The sequence below is a fragment of the Aythya marila genome (genome assembly GCF_965140915.1).
Source record: "Aythya marila genome assembly, chromosome: 26".
Classification (NCBI taxonomy): Eukaryota; Metazoa; Chordata; class Aves; order Anseriformes; family Anatidae; genus Aythya; species Aythya marila.
In genome coordinates this window covers 2,061,026-2,077,598 of record NC_139067.1, presented here as the reverse complement: position 1 = coordinate 2,077,598, position 16,573 = coordinate 2,061,026, and the positions used below count along the sequence as shown (strand labels likewise).

Sequence of the window (16,573 nt, the reverse complement as noted above, 5' to 3'; positions counted from 1 at the left end):
CTTGTGCCGTGACCGTGCACGTGGGGTGCAGCATCCCTGCATTTTGTGGGGCACGGCCACGTGCCGTGGTCCTGAGCTCCCTGAGACACCCGTGGGTGAAGCAGAACGAGGCCAAGGTCCCCGCAAACCTGGGTCAGATTCGGGTGCTTTTATTCAGCCGCCGAGGGGCAGAGAGCGGCCGCGGGGCCGCCGGGTTTCGGGGCTCAGCAGCACGATGATGACAGAGCTGGAGATTGCTCCACGCGTTGTACAACGCGGGTCCCAGCCGCTGGGAGAACGCTTTCCCAACCCGGCGAAACCTGTACGGAAAGACCACCCTTTCTTGGGCAACTTTCCTGACTCAAGATCCCACCCTGAGCCTCCTGGAGACGGAGCCCTGCTGCCTCTTACAACACATCCCCATCCAAACTGGTTTCCCCACAAATCCCTCTTCCAGGGATTTATTTATTTTATTTATTTTTTTTTTCTCGGGTGCTCAGGATGGGGTGCACCACCCTGTTTTTTCCTTGGCATCACGCAGAGATTAACCAAAATCGTGTGTTTTGTAGGAAAGACTTTCCTTGAGCAGCTTCTCAGGGCTGGGGAATGGGGACAAAGCCCTGCTGAGATGCCACAACACCAAGGGATGCCCAACTTTCCCCTACACCAACAACCCAAATCCTTCCCAACGGGACCAGCACCACATCCAGGCTGGTGGAAGGGGCCAGCCAGAGCTTTCCCCGTGCCGGCAGCTGTAGGGTTACGGGCGCCTTCCCCGCGGGCTGCAGCCCCATCTGCACGGCTGCCGTTTCACAACGCGGGGCTGGGGTTTTACTACGAGTTTCAGACAATGAAGGTGTGTCTGCGCTCGGTGCCTGGCTTGCCCATGGTGTAGGCGTCGGGTTCAGCGCCGTCTTGTCAACACTTGAATATGTTGAGCATCACTCACGGGGCATTCTGTAAGAAAGCTATTAAGTTAATTACCCAGGCTCGCTCGGTGTGTGTGCGTGCGCACCTCGGCTGTAAAAAAAAAAATTTGGCTTTCTTCGTTGCAAGACGCTTCTGATGCAAGGCACGGGGTGATGACATCTCGTCTGTGCTGTAACTGATACAGCTGCGAGCGCGGGGGCTCGCAGCCAGCGGCGGGGATCCGACCCAGGCTGCTCACCCCAAACACCCGGCCCCAATTCAACGCCCCTCGTATGGCCCGGGGGCCAGCCCCCCACCCTCTCCTCTCCCTCGGTCCCTCTCGACAAACAGCCACGGGGAAACTCGCCCCCGATTTCCCCCAGCTCGCCGCTGTGGGTTTTGGGGAGGAGCAGGGGGTTTTGCCCAAACGGTCCCCGGCGCTCGCACGTGCCCCAGGTGGGGCGGCCGGGCCCCCTCCTTCCGCGCCCTGCGTGCGCCCCGAGCGCCCCGTGGGATCCAGGATCCGGGATCCGGTGGACTTTTATGGAAAAAAGGGAAGTCCGTGGCACCGGAGCAGCTTGGCAGCCTTGCTGCAGCCGGATAACCGCAGCACGTTTAACCCCTCATCCTCGGGATGGGGCAGCCCTAATGATGCCAGCGGGGGTCCCACAGCCCCAGATCCCAAAATCCCGACCCCATAGACCATGGGATGCTTGGCAACAGAAATCACTGGAAAAAAAAATAAATAAATAAGTGTGCCTGGCTTTTTCTCATCACCTAAATCAACCCGGAGAGCTCACGGCCACCCCAAAGCTCTCCTCCTTCAAGGATCCCCCCCTCCCTGCAAAAAAATATAAAAAAGCAGGGGGGGAAACGCTCCAATTGGAGACGTTTCCTGTCCAAATTCACCACGTCCCTGGGGGGGGGACCGTGCCGGACTCTCCTCCTGCAGGCTGCCAAGTCTCTGCTGTCAGGAAGCGGCTGCGAGGCCGAGCCCGAGGCACCCGGATGCGCCGCCAGGGGCCAAAGCCGCTCGCTCCTGGCTTTTCGTCACCAGCTGCGAAGGGGGAGACTTTTTGACCAGCGGAAGGGGAAGGGAAAAAAAAGAAAAAAAAAAAAAAAGAAAGAAAGAAAAAGTAAAACCCCAGCCCCACGCTCCTTCCCCCGCGCTCCCATCAGATTAGGGATGCCGAAATAGCCAAGTTGGCCCAGAGCGGTTGCAGGGCTGGCACGCGCGGGCTTTGATCCACCCCCGCGCACGGGGAAGGTGCCGGGCTGGGGATCAGACGGCCGGGGCAGGAGGAATTTGCAGGGGAGGTTTTTTGGGGCACGCGGGGCCACGTTCGTGCCCCCTGCCCCGGGGGCAGCACCCCCTGGAGCGTCGCGCCTCCAAAGGCAGCGCCAAGCGTTGCGGTCGTGCCAGCGTCACCCCCAAAATTCGGGCCCCCTTGTGCCAAAAAGGAAATTTTGTGCCTCCCGAGTGCCTGTGCAGGTGGAGGAGCGTGACACGTGCCCGTAGAGGTGCTCAGTGCTGTTTGGTGCTCGTTGGGTGGCTGGGAACGTGCTGGCGCTTTGCAAACCCCGATGCAAAAACCTCCCCGGCCCCACAGGCTGCGGTGACCCCGCGGGCGCATCCTCCATCCCTCCCGCCCCAGGGCAGGGTGTCGGTGCAGGCTCAGCTCTGCTCCGCTCAGAACCAGGCTCCCGGTCCTTTAAATGCCTGAATTAGGCAAAATTTGGTGTTTCTCCAAGAATCCTCCGGAAATCTGCTGCTGGAAAAGCAAGCTAATCTTAAAGCTACACGCACGCAAGGAGCACCAAGTTTTCCACTCTTGAGAACAGCACAGGCTTGGGATGGAAAGGACCTTTCCAGCTCTTCCCAGCCCTTTTTTTTTCTTTTCTGGCCGGTTTGAGGTTTTTCCCTGCTTTGAAATCTTGGGGGCTTTGCTTTTGGCTCTTGCATCTCTCCGTCCTCCCCGCAGCGCACCTTCCCCTGGAGTTTGGCAGCGCTTTGATGATGCCCCAGCCCTCCCAAGAGCCCTGGGGAGCGTCGCAGGTGTGCAGCCCCCAGAAAATGGGTGTTGCAGGCGGAGTGGGGGCAAAACCCACCCAAATCCGCCCCCCCTTGGTCACCCTGCACCCTAAGGGGCAGCCGGGTCGGTGTGTCAGGGTGCCAGCTCCACCGGGAGCTCGCTGGTAATTGCAACACCCCGAGACAAAGCCCGGGCAGATGCGAGCTGGGGTTGCTACCAACATGTTCTTGTTATTGGTGATCGCTTCCATCATTTCTTATCCTGCTTTACACCCGGCTCGGGGGGGTTGCGACAGCGCTCGGGGTCCTTTGGGTGCCAGGTCCCGGCGTGCGCAGCCGCTGCCCGTGGGGAAAAGCCGGAGCAGGCTGCAATCGGAGCATCGGAGAGCCTTCCTTAAGCTGATTTAAATCATCCTTTTTATTCAACTGGGGCAATTTTCTTGCTTAAGCCAACCCTGACACTTATCCGCCGGGGTCCCAGGGGTGAAGGCGCAGCGGGGAGGCTCTCGTGGCAGCCTCCAGTCCCCAGCCCATCATCGCTCGCGGCACCCACCCCACCTCTGCAGCAGCCCGGTGCTCTCCCCCCCTTTTCCTTTTTCGCCAGAAATGTTTTGGCTGAAGTTTCAAAACCACCCGGGTGTCATCATTGCCTCCGCCCCGCTGGCGTGGACCCCTAACCTAGATAGCTAACGAAAGAGGCAGATAGGCAAATCGCGGGTGCCAGCAACGCCTAAGCCAGGCAGGTGTCGTCGCCGGCTGGAAATCCACCCAGCAGAGCCTCCCTCAATTGGAACGGTGCTGGGAATCCTGTCCTGGCGCTGGGAATCCTGTCCCGGTACTGGGATTTTGGTCCCCATGCTGGGATTTTTGTCCCTTGTCCTCCAGGAGGGAGGCCTCCAGGCGGGTTGTTCGGCGCAGCGCTTCGTCTCGGCTGCTTTCCTGCTCCTAGATTAAAAAAAAAAAATGTTGCAAAGGGCCAAACGCCGAGGTGATTTATGTTTATTTTGCTTACTTAATAACCCTATAGCATGTCCTTCCCTGGGGCATTAGGGTGTAGCAGGCGAGCATTAATTTAAATTACAGCCGTGCCTGATATTTATTTTTCAATATATTTTTATGGTGGCCTTCCCCATTTATAGCGATCGAGAAGAAAATAAAGCAGGGCCACACCGAGCAGGAATCACTGCCTAATCATCCCCAAAGCTATTGGGGTAAATTCTTGGGGGTGCTGACCCCACAAAGCTGTGGGGATGCTGCCTGGTGATGTGTCCCCTCGAGCTGTCCCTCTAAGAAAATGGTGTCATGGCACGGTGTTGGGGTAAAAATGGATGGTTTTGGGGCTTGTACAGCATCAAGGAGGTGCTCATGGTGGTTGTGGAGCACCAAACTGCGCAGATTTGGGATTTCCTCACCGTTCTTGTCTTTGTGCAGTGAGGAGAAGCAGATCCATCTCCTGCCCTCTGTATGTGCGTAAAGAGAAACAGAAGGTGGTTAGGAGAGGGGGTTATGGTGGGATTCATGTGAAAACAACCCAAAACGTGGACGGGAGCTGGGCTGGGGAACGCTGAGGTCTGGGGGTGCTGGGGGCTCGCTGGGCTCTGCCCTTCTCCCTCTTGGGCATCCTGATGGATGAGGGTTTCTCTTCCATGCCCTCCGTCATAAAGCTCGGAGCAGGATGAGCCCGAGCATTTCTGGTTGGGATGAGAGCGATCCCACCCTGCTGGTGTCGGGGTCAGCAGGGATCGTGCACCGGGAAAAAACCCAAAAGGGGCAGGTTTCTGTGCAGGGACGTGGTGAGCTCCATCCACACCAAGTTTTGGTTATCGTGCATTTTCCACCGCTGCTCCCAAGCCTCTGGTCCGCTCGCAGGAGGCTGGATTCACCACCCGGGTGGCTCTGCCCTCCCCTCGCTGCTCCCCCCGTGATGCTGAGAGCCGATTCATCAATCCCGACCTCATTACAAAGATCACAGGAAGGCAGAAGAACAAATCTGGGCTCCTGGCTGTGCCGGCTTTGAAGCCGCCGTGGCCCCCGCAAGTGAGCAGCACAGGAGGCGCCCTGCTCGTTTGGGGATTAACTTCCCCACTTGGCTAATTAGCGGTTAATGAGAGCAGCGCAGCCGGCACCCCCGTGGGACGTGGCCCCCCTGGCACCCAGCCGAGCCCCTCACCCTCACCCCGGTGTCCCCAAGGTCCCCAAAGTCCCCCGGGGTGCGCTCCGGGGCAGCCGGGAGCGCCCCAACCCTGCTCTGCTGCTCAGCCCTGGGTCCCATCCGTCCCATCCCAGCCCCGCTCTGCTGCTCAGCCCCGGGTCCCATCCGTCATCTGTTTGTGCTGGTTCCCTGCCAGCGATTGTGCCGATTCCCACACCCACTTTCCATAACCCTCCGTCCTCGCCCGGGCGAATCGCTTGGCGCGCTCGCCACCCAGCCCTTTCCCCTCCTCTCCGATGGGATCAGACACGTTCGGGAGAGGGGGAAGAAAGGGAATTAAGAAAAAAAAAAAAAAAAAAAAAAAAGATCAAGAGGAAAACAAAATGTGACTCACTGCCTCCTTAATTTGTATTTATTTATCCCCTCCGCCCTGCGCTTCGGCGTGCAGCAGGCAGCACCGAGGGCCGGCCCGGGGAGGCTCAGTGCCTCGCCTCCAAGGGTGCTGGGAATGGGGGGAAGCGTTTTCGCCACCCTATTGAGCAAGGAAAAAAGGGGCCAGAGGGGAATTTCTGGCACAGAAAATTCCGTGGCACCGATTTTTGAGGCTGTTTGCGCGGGGCAGGCTGCCCAGAGCAGCTCGGCACCGCGCGGACGGGAGAGTTGGAAATCTCTCTGTCCTCGGCGGGGGGAAAAGAGGGAAAGAAAAAAGCTCAAATGGTGTCATTAGGGACTGCTAATGCTCTCATAAAAGGGCATTAATAAAGCCGGCAGCTCAGCAGCATCCATTAGCTCGGCTCGTGGCGGGGATCTTCGGCGGGGAGGCTTCGCGCCGACCCCACCAGCCTCTCCCGCGGCTCAGGGCAGCCCCTTGCCAACGCGCCCCTTTTGCCTTTAAAAGAGCTGTTTACTGTACATAAATATATATATATTAAAATAAAATAAAAAAAAAAATAGGCAGGGTTTACAGTGCTTGTCCCTACTTTCTCCCGCCCGCCCTCTTCCTGTTCTCTCCTCTTAAAAGGAGCTTTATCCTTTGACTCTCCCACCCCCGGGGCTAGCGCGAACCCACTGCGGCTCGGGGCGAGCAGGAACCCACATTAGCAGGCAGGGAAACAGGGAGGAGGCCCGGCCTCTCCCGATAAGCCCTGGGCAAAGCCAGGAATAGCAGCGAGGTCCCCGCACGGGAGCAGCCCTACCCGGCACAGAACAACCCTCAGCCCCTGCCTTTGAAGGAGAGGAGGGAGCTGGCGACGTGCCCAGCTCGCTTTTGGGGCGAGCTGCTTGGGTTTTGGGTCTCTTTGCGCATCTGGGAAGGGAGAGTGTCCGGAGAAGCCCCCGGGTGCTTCTCTCCCGGCACCCAAGGGACCCAACACTGCCCAAAAATGTGGTCGGCATCGCTGCCGTGGGGATATTTTCGGCTCTGGCTGCCGAGGGCTGGGGACCCGGCGGGTTTGGCTTCCAGGTGAACCCTTTGCCGTGCCACACGCAGCCGTGACTCAGTGAAAAGCAGCCGTGGAGAAGGGCAGAGCTTTGATCCCCAAAACGCCGGGGAGCCAGCCATGTTCCCCACGTGCACTTGGGCTCGCAGTTATCTGATGCATCTTTAAATTTTTTTTATATATATATATTATTATTATTTATTTTTATTTTTATTTTTTTCTTCTGGGTAATAACTCCCAGGGCAGGTTGGGACGGAGGAGCCCTGGCAGCGGCGTGTGTGTGGGCAGGACTGGAATAACGGGTGCAGTCAGACGAGGATTTACGAGCGCTGGAAGCAGCGCTGGGAGGTGGGGGCCAGCTGGGAAGAGCAGTGGGTGCAGCAGGTCAGGGGTGAGGCGGCTCAGCAGGGGCAGGATGCGGCCGACGGGGCCCCCTTCCCATTTATCCAGACCCCTCGGCCACGTCGCATCACCCCCTCCCCAAAAACCTTCCCCTCGCGCCCCCGTTGGGGATGCTCGGCAGGAGATGTTGGCTTGCTGGTGGGTTTTGTGAGCAAAAGGCTTGAAATTTCCCCAAATAAAGCCCTGGGATGAGGCGGGTGCTGCTGGGGGGGGTGCAGGAGGGCTTCGTGCCCCCACATCCTCATCCTCCTTGGGGGTCGGCAGCACCTCACCTCCCTCCTCCTGTCGTTCCAGGGCACGGACCTGAGGACGGGGGACCTCAAAGGGCGCGTGCTGACGGGTGAGTGGGATGGGGGCTGCGCTCACCTGGGGTGGGCACAGCCAGGGGGACACGCCAGTGCCATCCCCGCTCTCCTGGGGATGTTTTTGGATAAGCCGAGGAGCTGCAGGGGCTGGGTACCACACGCCATGGGACTTGGGGCAGTGATGGAGAGACCCAGAGGTTGGAGAACGTCTCGTGGTGGTGATGGGGGAGAGCTTCACCTCCTCACCAAGCCACAGGAGGTGGTGGCATTGTCCCCAGCGGGGACAGAGCTGGACACGAGGCACGGGCACCAGGGTCCTGCAGAGCGCAGCCGAGCTGTGGTTAGCTGGGGGCTGGCTGAAACAGGAGCCACCTCTTCAGGCTTTGGGGTTTTTTTTTAGAGGCAAAAGTGGTTAAAAAACTCCCCAGCTGCTGGAAGAGCTCCAAACCAGAGCAAAAAATAAAAAAAAATAATAATAATAATTTAAAAAAAAGGGGGTGGAGGGACAATCAAAAAGAAAAACCCCAGATAAAAGCAGGTGAATCCCAACAACGCCTGTGATGTTGCACGAACAAAGATTTTGGGTTCAACACGGGCCAGATGAGGCGATGCAGCTCACACCCCGACAGGCTGTATCCCTTTTGGGGTGTGGGGAGAGAGGACATCACGTCCTCTGTGCCCGCAGCCTCCGATCCAACGGAGAGGACAGTGGCTGGTGACAACACGCCGACGTGCCCCCTCCACATCTGGCTCCCTTTTGGGATGTGTTAGGGGTTGTGAAGGGGACCTGCCCCTCTGCAAAGCGAGCCCATAACCCCAAACTCCCTCACCCCAACCCCAAAAGAATCCACCTGCAGCCAAAACTTGCTGCAAGAGGACTTCAAGAGCTGGCTGTGCCCCGTTGAGCCGACATGGGGCTGGCCACCACCTGGGTCCCCCAGCCTTATGGGGCAAAACTGAGCTCTGCCCCCAGGATGGGACACCTGGGATGGGTTTGGGGGGCTCCCAGCCTTGAGGGGGGTGGTGATCCAGCTCAGCACCAAGCTCATCCATTTGCTTTTGCATCCCCAGACTACGTGCGCCCCACGCCTCCGCCTCGCAGCGGGTACCACCGCTACCAGCTCCGCCTGTACGAGCAGCCGGCCGGCCAGCACATCGCCCTGGGCCCCGAGGAGATGCTCTCGCTGGGTAAGGAGCAAACCGTGCCCCCGGGAGCCCTGCTTCGGGTGCTGCCTTTGGGATTTGCAGCCCTAAAACCGTGCGCCCGGGGTGCTGGGGATGCTCGTGTTGTCGGTGCGCTCTTAGAGGGATGAGGCTGGGGTGGGATGTCCTGGTGGGGTGGCAGGAATGCTTGGCAAGGCAGCTGGAAATCACCTGGCTAGCGGGATCGGAAGCAGGGGGAGGTCTTGGCAGCTGTGAAATCGGGGCGCGTCCTCCCCGGCACATCCCCGAGCTGCTGGAGTTTCGTCAGCGCCGGAGCGCAGAGATAGGGATCAGAACCGGAGAGGTTTAGCAAGGGATTGCTCAAAGGGCCCTGACACAACGCCTGCCAACTCCCAGCTGTTGCGGAGCAAGGACACGTCCCGAAATGGTGCACGGATGGGGACAAGGGGGCAAAAGAGGCCATTCCTGGGTCCTGGGACACCCTACAGCTTGGGGTGCCCAACACGGGCACAGAGCCGTGCTGCAAACCACAAACCAGCAGCTCCTTCCCCAAAATGCACGAGCAGAGCCATCGCTCGAGCACGGGGCACTGCGGCTCACAAGGGTCCCACAAGGGAAATGTCAAAACTTTCCCACCCGGGACCCCTCCGGCAGCTCCATAGGCAGGGCAGGCTGGTGCGCACCCCTGCGCTGCCTTAAGCAGCTCCTGGAGGAGACCCCAAAAAAAATACCTGGTGTGGGGGCTGCATCTAGTGCAGGCTGCTGCTTCCTAGGGTTATTTCTGCCCCTCGGTTCATTTTCCTGACTCATTAATTGCTCCTTAATGACACGCGCTGAAGGCACCCCCTTGCCAGCGGAGCGGTCGGAGGAGCCCCATTCACCGGGGCCACGCAGCCACATCCCCACCACAGGGTGCTGGGGCTGGGACACCCATGAATGCACCAGAGGAGATTTGAGCTGCAGCTCCTGATGCGTGAGCGTCGCAGTTTGTCAGCCAGCTGTGGCTCTCTGCAGCCTGTTAGCTCGGCAGCTGGATGAAGGTTATCCTCATCCTCGTCACTGCTGTGCCACCAGCTTGGCCAGTCCAGACCCCAACACCCTCTGGCAGCCCATCCTAGAGCCCCGGCACCCAAAGAGCAGGGCTGGAGTCCTAAAAGAGCCAGCACAGGACTGGGTTTTGGTGTCTCGAGGGTTTTAACCACATCCATCCCCAGGGATGCGGAGGAATGAACACTGATTTAGCCACCCGCACATTGGATCTTGTGTGGTGGCGTGGAGGCAGCACCTCGAGGAGAAGTGAGAGCACCTTTGGGTGCACGTAAAAATAAGGAAGGAGGGCCTGATCCTGTGGCCAAGATGCTCAGCAAGCTCCTGTGCTGCTCTGCTGTGGTCCTCTCCTTTGGTACCCGTGGTGTGGGATGCCCGGGTTCTCCTGGTGGGTGACACTGCTGGCACAACTCGCAGCCCGGCTCTGGGCTTTCCATCTCGCTCAGCCTTAGGGCAGCCCCTTTTTGTCACTTCATTTGGGTGCAGAATCCCCTTTTTGTTGCTTTATTTGGGTCCTGAGTCAGGTGGCAGTGCCACCTCCAGCATAGACGGTGGCACCCAGGGTCACTGCGGCACCACCCCAGGGACAGAGAGGTGTCCAAAACCCTGCAGAGGACTGGGTGCCCTTTGCTGGAGGCAGCAGCCAGGAGGGTGCTGGAGGCGCTCAGCGGAGGCACGGAGAGGCCACAGCCTCCAGAAGAGGGCACTAAACCCTGACCTCCACGTGCAGCCTCCTGCTCCAGCCCAGCTCCGCGCTCTCCCGAGCCGTGGGAAATGAAGAAGCCAAGGGGGGGGGGGGGGGGGAATAGGGAGCACTAAAAATAACCCCCTGCTCCTCCAGCCCTCCGGATGGCTTCCAAGCCGAGCGAGGAGAAGCGGGTGAGGCTCCACAGCCCAAGGGCGCAAAGGGTGTGAGCACGCGTGGCTGTGCAGACGCCGGGATGGTCGGACAGACGGACGGGATAAAGCAGCTTGTTTCATCGGGAGGAGCACCCGGACCCTTCCCAAGCCTTCCCGATCGATCCTTTTTGCTCTGCAACCCCAGGCAAAGGGCTGAACCCTCCTGGAGCCTCATTTTCCCCCTTCCAGAGCCTGATCCCTTCCCGGGGAAGCCACTTTCCAGCCGTGCAACCACCGGGCACCAGCTCTGCTCCTGCTTGGGGGCACCAAAAGCGGCCCCGGTGCCGTGCCAGCAGCACGAAGGTTTTTCCTCCCCGCGCAGCGAGGAGCTCGCTCCACTTCCCCCCCCCTCTGTCTTCCTCCCCCCTCCAAGCCCAAAGGTTTGCAGCCGCCTTTGTATTTTCACGCGATGGGAGATAATAGCTTGTGGTCTGCAAAATGTCAGAGCCACTCATCAGATCCCGAGGCGGCGGCGCTCGCTTCGAGCTCTCGATCCGGCAGCTCAGCCCCGGCTGCCCGCTGCACCCCGCCAGGGGAAACTCCCTCCTGCGGGGGGGAATTCAGCGTCCAGCGAGACCGAGCAAAGAAACACAGCTGCAGAAAGAGGTTCCAGAGCTGGTTTTTGGCCTTTTTCCTGATTTTCCTGCTCCCTCCATCCTCGGCCACCAGCAGAGCACGCGCTGAGCCGTGGGGCACATTTTAGGGATTGTTTTTGCCCATGCGCATCCCGCAGGAGGATGGAGACCCCTTCGTTTTCCACCCCTTTTCCTTCCCTTCTGGGACACGCTTAATTAGAGCGAGATCTCGAGGTTTAATTGCACCTGCTGGCCGGTGCTGTGGCTCCCTCTGCTTCCACCACCCTCTGCCGAGAGGTGCGCAGGCGGCCGGCCCCTTGCGGCTTCCCGCTTCCCTGCCGGGCCGCTGCAGCGTGCCAGCTTTTATTTGGGGTTTCTTGGCATTTCCAGGCCCTGCAGCAGTTCTCAGGCCCTCATTAGCAACCCGGTGCTGTCATCAGAGAAACACCTGAAGCACCAGAGCCGGCTTTGCCTGGGGCACAAACTCCCTTTGCCGTTCCGTGCCACGGTGCCAGCTGCCCACCGGTCCCAAAGCGCACGGGGCGAAGCTCCCCAGCACCCCAAAACCTCCTCCTGCCCCAGAAGGGCCTTTGGCAAGGCAGGTGCACCAAAGACGGGTGTTTGAAGGGTGATTTGTCACCTCCACTGTGTCCCTGCTGAGTTATTTGGGGACAGGGAGCAGGGGGGAGCCCATCTGGCCACCCCCCCGTGCTTCATTTCGGGGCCACGGCTTCGTTTTGGGGCCACGGCACTGACTCATGAGCCGACCTCGTGCACCTCCGATCCACCCGGCTGGAAAATCGGGTCGGGCCGGGCGCTGGCGGGGAGAAGGAGCCGTCGGGCACGTCCCCGGTGAGGAAAGCAAGAGGCCGCGCCGTGCGCCGGGATGCCGGCACCACGGGGAGCTCGGAAATCAGCGGGGTTTGGGGCTGGGGCTGGAAAACGAGGAGGGAGCAACCTGAGGAGGAGGAGGAGGAGGATGAAGATGAGTGTCTGGCCCTGGCTGAAGTCGCCGGGTGTTGGTTAATGGTGAAGAAGCAGCCGGCAGCCTCCCGCCCACCTCCGCTGGGCCATCATTAATCTCGGCAGCGTTAATCTCCCGGGGAGAGCGGCCCCGCTGACGAGGCTGAGAAATTACGGCCCCAAAGTGCCCGAGGCTGAGCACCCAGCACTTTTTGGGGTGCAGGGGAGCAGGGATGCCACAGAAATGCCCCAAGCATCCATCACCCATGGGGCCGGAGGGTCGCCGTGCCTCAGTTTCCCCACTCCAAGCACGGGGGTGTCAGCCGGGCGCTCCGCACTCCTCCTCCGGCGAGCGCTGCGATAAGGGCAAAGCCCGATGAGATAATCCTCCAGGAAATGAGCTTGAAAGTGGACCAAGCCGCAGATGAAATGTCTTATTGTTTGGGCGGGGAGGGGACGGTGGCCCCGCGACCTCGGCCCCGCGCTCGCCCCGCTGACTCACGGCTCCCAGTGCCGCCCGGACACTGGGACCAGTTGGAGAAGCGGTGCCCTTTTGGGACGGGGACATCGCTCCCCGTCAGGGTGGGACGGGGTGCCTGGTTTGGGGATGCTGGCTTTGGGGAGGGGGATGCGGGGCCGGGAGCCACCTGGGGAAGCCCCCAACACCTCTGCCCCTGGCTGGGCGGCTGCGTTTTGGGGATTTCCTTCAGGACACCCCGGGAGGGATGGGCACCACCGGTGCGAGCGCAGGTAGGAAAGTAGGTCAGGAAAAACCCTTGTCCCGCGCGCCTCCCCGCCTGCAGCCCCACAGTAACTCTGCCTGGTCCCAGCTGCTTTCATCCACACCCCTCGGGGGGCTCGTAAGCATTAATTAAAGCCGCCAGCCCCCCTGGGAAGGGGGGAGCAGCCGTGCCTCGCTCTCGCCCCCGTCCCACGGGGCACCGACCGCGCTCCCGCTTGGGCTTTCCGAGGGCTTTGAAATCCCGCGGATGAAAGGCACCCGCTGGAGGTGGGGGCAGTGGGATCACCGCAGGGACCCCCCCAGAGACCCCATCCCCTCGCCCCGTGCTCACCGGGACCCCAGAGGTGGTTTAGGGGGGGGATTCAGGCAGCGAAGTGAGAGTTTTCCCTCCTCTGAAGGGTGCTGTTTGGGCACCCAGGCCTGGTGGCCGTGCCGGAGGGCATCTGGGACCCCCACCCCGATGTGTCCCCAGCATCTCCTCCTCAGCAACCTGCCAGGGTGCAAGATCGGGCCCGAGCACCCCGTGACTCCATCCTGGGTGCTGGCCCAGGAGGCTGCAGCACGCAGGGTGGAGTAAAACAGAAAGGCAGAGCCCGGCGGGGGCTTTTTTGGCCGGAGGCTGACTCACGGTGTGGTGGGGGGCACGCAGGGGGGGGAGCCGGGCTCTCCGGCAGCACCCCGTGGCCCTGAGCCATCGCCACGGATGATGAAGCAGCCGGGGTTTTGCTCAGCACTTTTTTTTTGTTTTGGCAAGAGCAAAAGAAAGGGGTGAGGGGGGGCCGGTGAGCTCCCGCCGAGGGCGGAGAAGCGCGACCAGGCTGCGCCGTGACATTCAAGAGAGGTGCCAGGAAGGGAGGGCGGGTTTCGGATAAACAACGGGGCTCTTCTCCTGCTGCAGCACCCCGGCCGGGGCCCTTTGGATGTCCCCAAATCGGGGGGTCCCCAAGGGAGGGGGTCCCCAAGGGAGGGGGCATCGCGAGGTGCCCCGGTGCCGCTGTCCACGAGGGTTGCGCACCCCCGGGAGCAGGATTTGAGGACGGAGGGGCTGTGGATCGCCCCCCCAGGCAGCAAAATTTGGGGTCGGGGTGGGGGAAAATGATTTTCTCCGCTCCCAAGCCTTCAGGAGCAGCAGCAGCAGCCGGCGAGGGGCCGGGGGATGTCCTGGCCTCTCCCCCACAAGGGCGGCCGGGGATTTCCAAGCACCCCGGGGTGGGCTTGGAGGAAGCGGTGGGAAGCTCTGCTCCAAAGGTCGGCAGGAAGCCAGCGGGGGCGGACGAGGGGCGAGGACAAGAAGAGTTTTGCAGCCTGGGGATGCTCGGGGTTGGGCTCCCCAGCAGCTGCAGCACCCAAGGGTGCCCGGCGGGCGGTGGGGAGCAGCAGCCGCAGCTCGCAGGATGTGGTCGGGGGCCGAGCAGCAGCCGGCGCAGGGCAGGCAGCGCACGGCCCCGTCACCACAGCAGCAGCCAGGAGCAGGATCCGGCCCCGCTCACCCCTTTATCCTCTCTCCCCCAGGTGCCTGGGCGATGGAGAGCTTCGTGGAGAGGTTTCGCCTGGGCTCCCCCGTGGCCTCGACGCAGTTCCTCACCAAGCACCACGAGGATTAGCCGGGGCCACATCGCCACGGATGAGACCCTGGGAGCCCTGGGGTTGCTCCCAGCTGCTGCCCAAATTTCCACCAGCCTGGATTCACGAGCAGAAAGCCCAGCTCCCTCCTCCCCCAGAACCTCAGGGGGTCTCTTTCGCTCTGCTCCCCACCGGCGTGGGGTTTCTGGTGCACCCCGAGTGCGTCCCGGCTCACCCAGCTCTCAGCTTTGCTGCCTGTGGCTCAAAAAATAAAAAAATAGGCATGGAGTGTGCTGGGATGCTCCTTGCTGCTGGGGGGGACACGGCACGGCCTCGGGGGGCCAGGAGCTGGGCAAAACACGTGGCCAAATCCACCCCATGGGGCGCTTCCCACCCCTTTCCTGGCTGCGACATCTCCGTGCCCATCAGAGTTTTTGTCCAGCATCCCCCGTGCCTGCTGCCTGGCACAACCCCAGCACCCCGCAGATTTTGGGGGCTGCCAGGACGGCCACGTGTGCTCGGTGGCACCGTGGTGGCCCTGGGGGGGACACCAAGGGAGCCCCGGGTGGCTCCATCCCTGCCCTGCCCGCGCTCCCCGCGCTGCCTCAGCCAGCTCGTCTTGGAAAGCAAAACCGAAATGAAAGCCGTAAATCAGAGGAGCTCTGCCGGCTGGCCACTTAGCCGGACCTCCCCTTTAATTAGCTCTTTAATTAGGCTCTCAGCTAAGACTCGGGGGTTTCTCCAAGGCTGGGATCACGTCCTCCTCGCAGTGACGAGGCTGGGTTTGCGCTGCCGGTGCCGGGGCACCGAGGACACCCCGGGGCTGGCCGCAGGAGCACTTTGAGCCCTGCACATCCCTGGGGGGGCGACAATTTGCAGGTGGGGAAACTGAGGCAGGGAAACGACTCGCTCATGGCCGGGCAGATGGGAGGAAGCCCCCCTGAGGGCTGGAAGTGCTCGGAGAGGTTGGTGATGGATCCCATGCCGGATCCAGCTCGGTCCCGGAGCAAATTGCGCCCATCCCATGCTCTCCGGAGGCCACGATGCTGCGAGAGCAGCTTTCACCTTTATTTTTTCAGGAGGGTTCAAACGTGGCCGGGACTTTCCCTGCAGCAGGAGGAGGCTGAATCACATCTGCGAGGTGCCTGCAGGCACCGAGCGTCTCCCGTTTGCCCCGGTGCCACCCCACAGCAGGACCCGGGGCCGGCGGCACCGGCTCTGCCCCGGGCACACGCCGCTGGGGGAAGCTGCAGGGCAGGAGAGCAACAAAAAAAGGAAGCCGGGTAACACACCACAGCCCAGGAAAAAAAAAAAAATACAAAAAAAAAATACAAAACACGCTGCCCTGCTTGCCATCAGCCAGCTAAAATTAGCAGCGGAGGAAATGACACTTCGAGATGTCATGGAAGTCTGCTAAAGTTGGATTTCTCCTTCTCTTTTTTACATTTCCCCGCCGCTGAGGGTGTAATTGGGCCGTTAGGTTAATGCAGAGGGACCGGTGTAAATGAAAGGTCACGCTTTGTTGACATCCTGCAGTCAAACTATAGGCGTCCTTCCCTCCCTGCCTTTAATTCCTTGTGGCTGGAGTGTTTATTTTTGGTGGAGCGGGAGAGAAAAGCCATCGGATGTTTATCCTTCGAGGAAATTATCGCCATCATTCTTGGGTTTAATTTGAGCTGGAGATGAGAGCTGGGAGCACGCCTGGGGCGAGCGCCGGGCAGGTGCTCCAAGTCCCCAACGTGTGCCACCAAGCTGGGCCTCGGAGGGGATGGGATGGGGATGGGATGGGGGTGGGATGGGGATGGGATGGGGATGGGATGGGTTAAAGGATGGGGATGGAGATGGGTGGGGATGGGGATGGGATGGGGACAGGATGGGGACAGGGATAGGGATGGGATGGGGATGGGGACAGGGATGGGGATGGGATGGGAATGGGGATGGGATGGGGACAGGGATGGGGACAGGGATAGGGATGGGATGGGGATGGAAACAGGGATGGGGATGGGGATGGGATGGGGACAGGGACATGAATGGAATGGGGATGGGATTGGGATGGAAACAGGAATGGGGATGGGATGGGAACAGGGATGGGGATGGAGATGGGGACAGGGATGGGGAAAGGGCTGGAGATGGAGACAATGGGGATGGGGATCGAAACGGGGATAGGAACGGGATGGGGACAGGGAATGGGGCATGTTGAAGGGCACAGGGATGGGCACAGAGATGTGGAAGGGGACAGGGATGGGGACAGTCCTTGGAGAGCAGGACCGAGAGGTGGAGGCCGCGTTGCTCAAAGCCACGCGCGCGGCACCGGGCGCACCACGGGGCAGCAGCGTCGGCCAGCCCCTAACCACAAACTCTCACTGGGATGTGTGCGAGGCCCTCACGGCGTGGAAAATAT

At 60.7% G+C, this 16,573-nt stretch overlaps 1 protein-coding gene across 4 annotated transcripts in view; it reads left to right on the top strand.

Moving 5' to 3' along the window:
- The window catches only part of PEBP4 (phosphatidylethanolamine binding protein 4), a 62,767-nt gene extending 48,312 nt beyond the window's left edge, over positions 1-14,455 (top strand). For all 4 annotated transcript variants that reach the window (XM_082779502.1, XM_082779503.1, XM_082779504.1 and 1 more), the window contains 3 exons: positions 7,208-7,253; positions 8,290-8,406; positions 14,122-14,455. In XM_082779502.1, the coding sequence (XP_082635628.1) occupies positions 7,208-7,253; positions 8,290-8,406; positions 14,122-14,213 (255 nt within the window). In that variant the 3' untranslated portion in view covers positions 14,214-14,455. The remainder of the gene's footprint in view (positions 1-7,207; positions 7,254-8,289; positions 8,407-14,121) is intronic.
- The last annotated feature ends 2,118 nt before the right edge of the window (positions 14,456-16,573 follow it).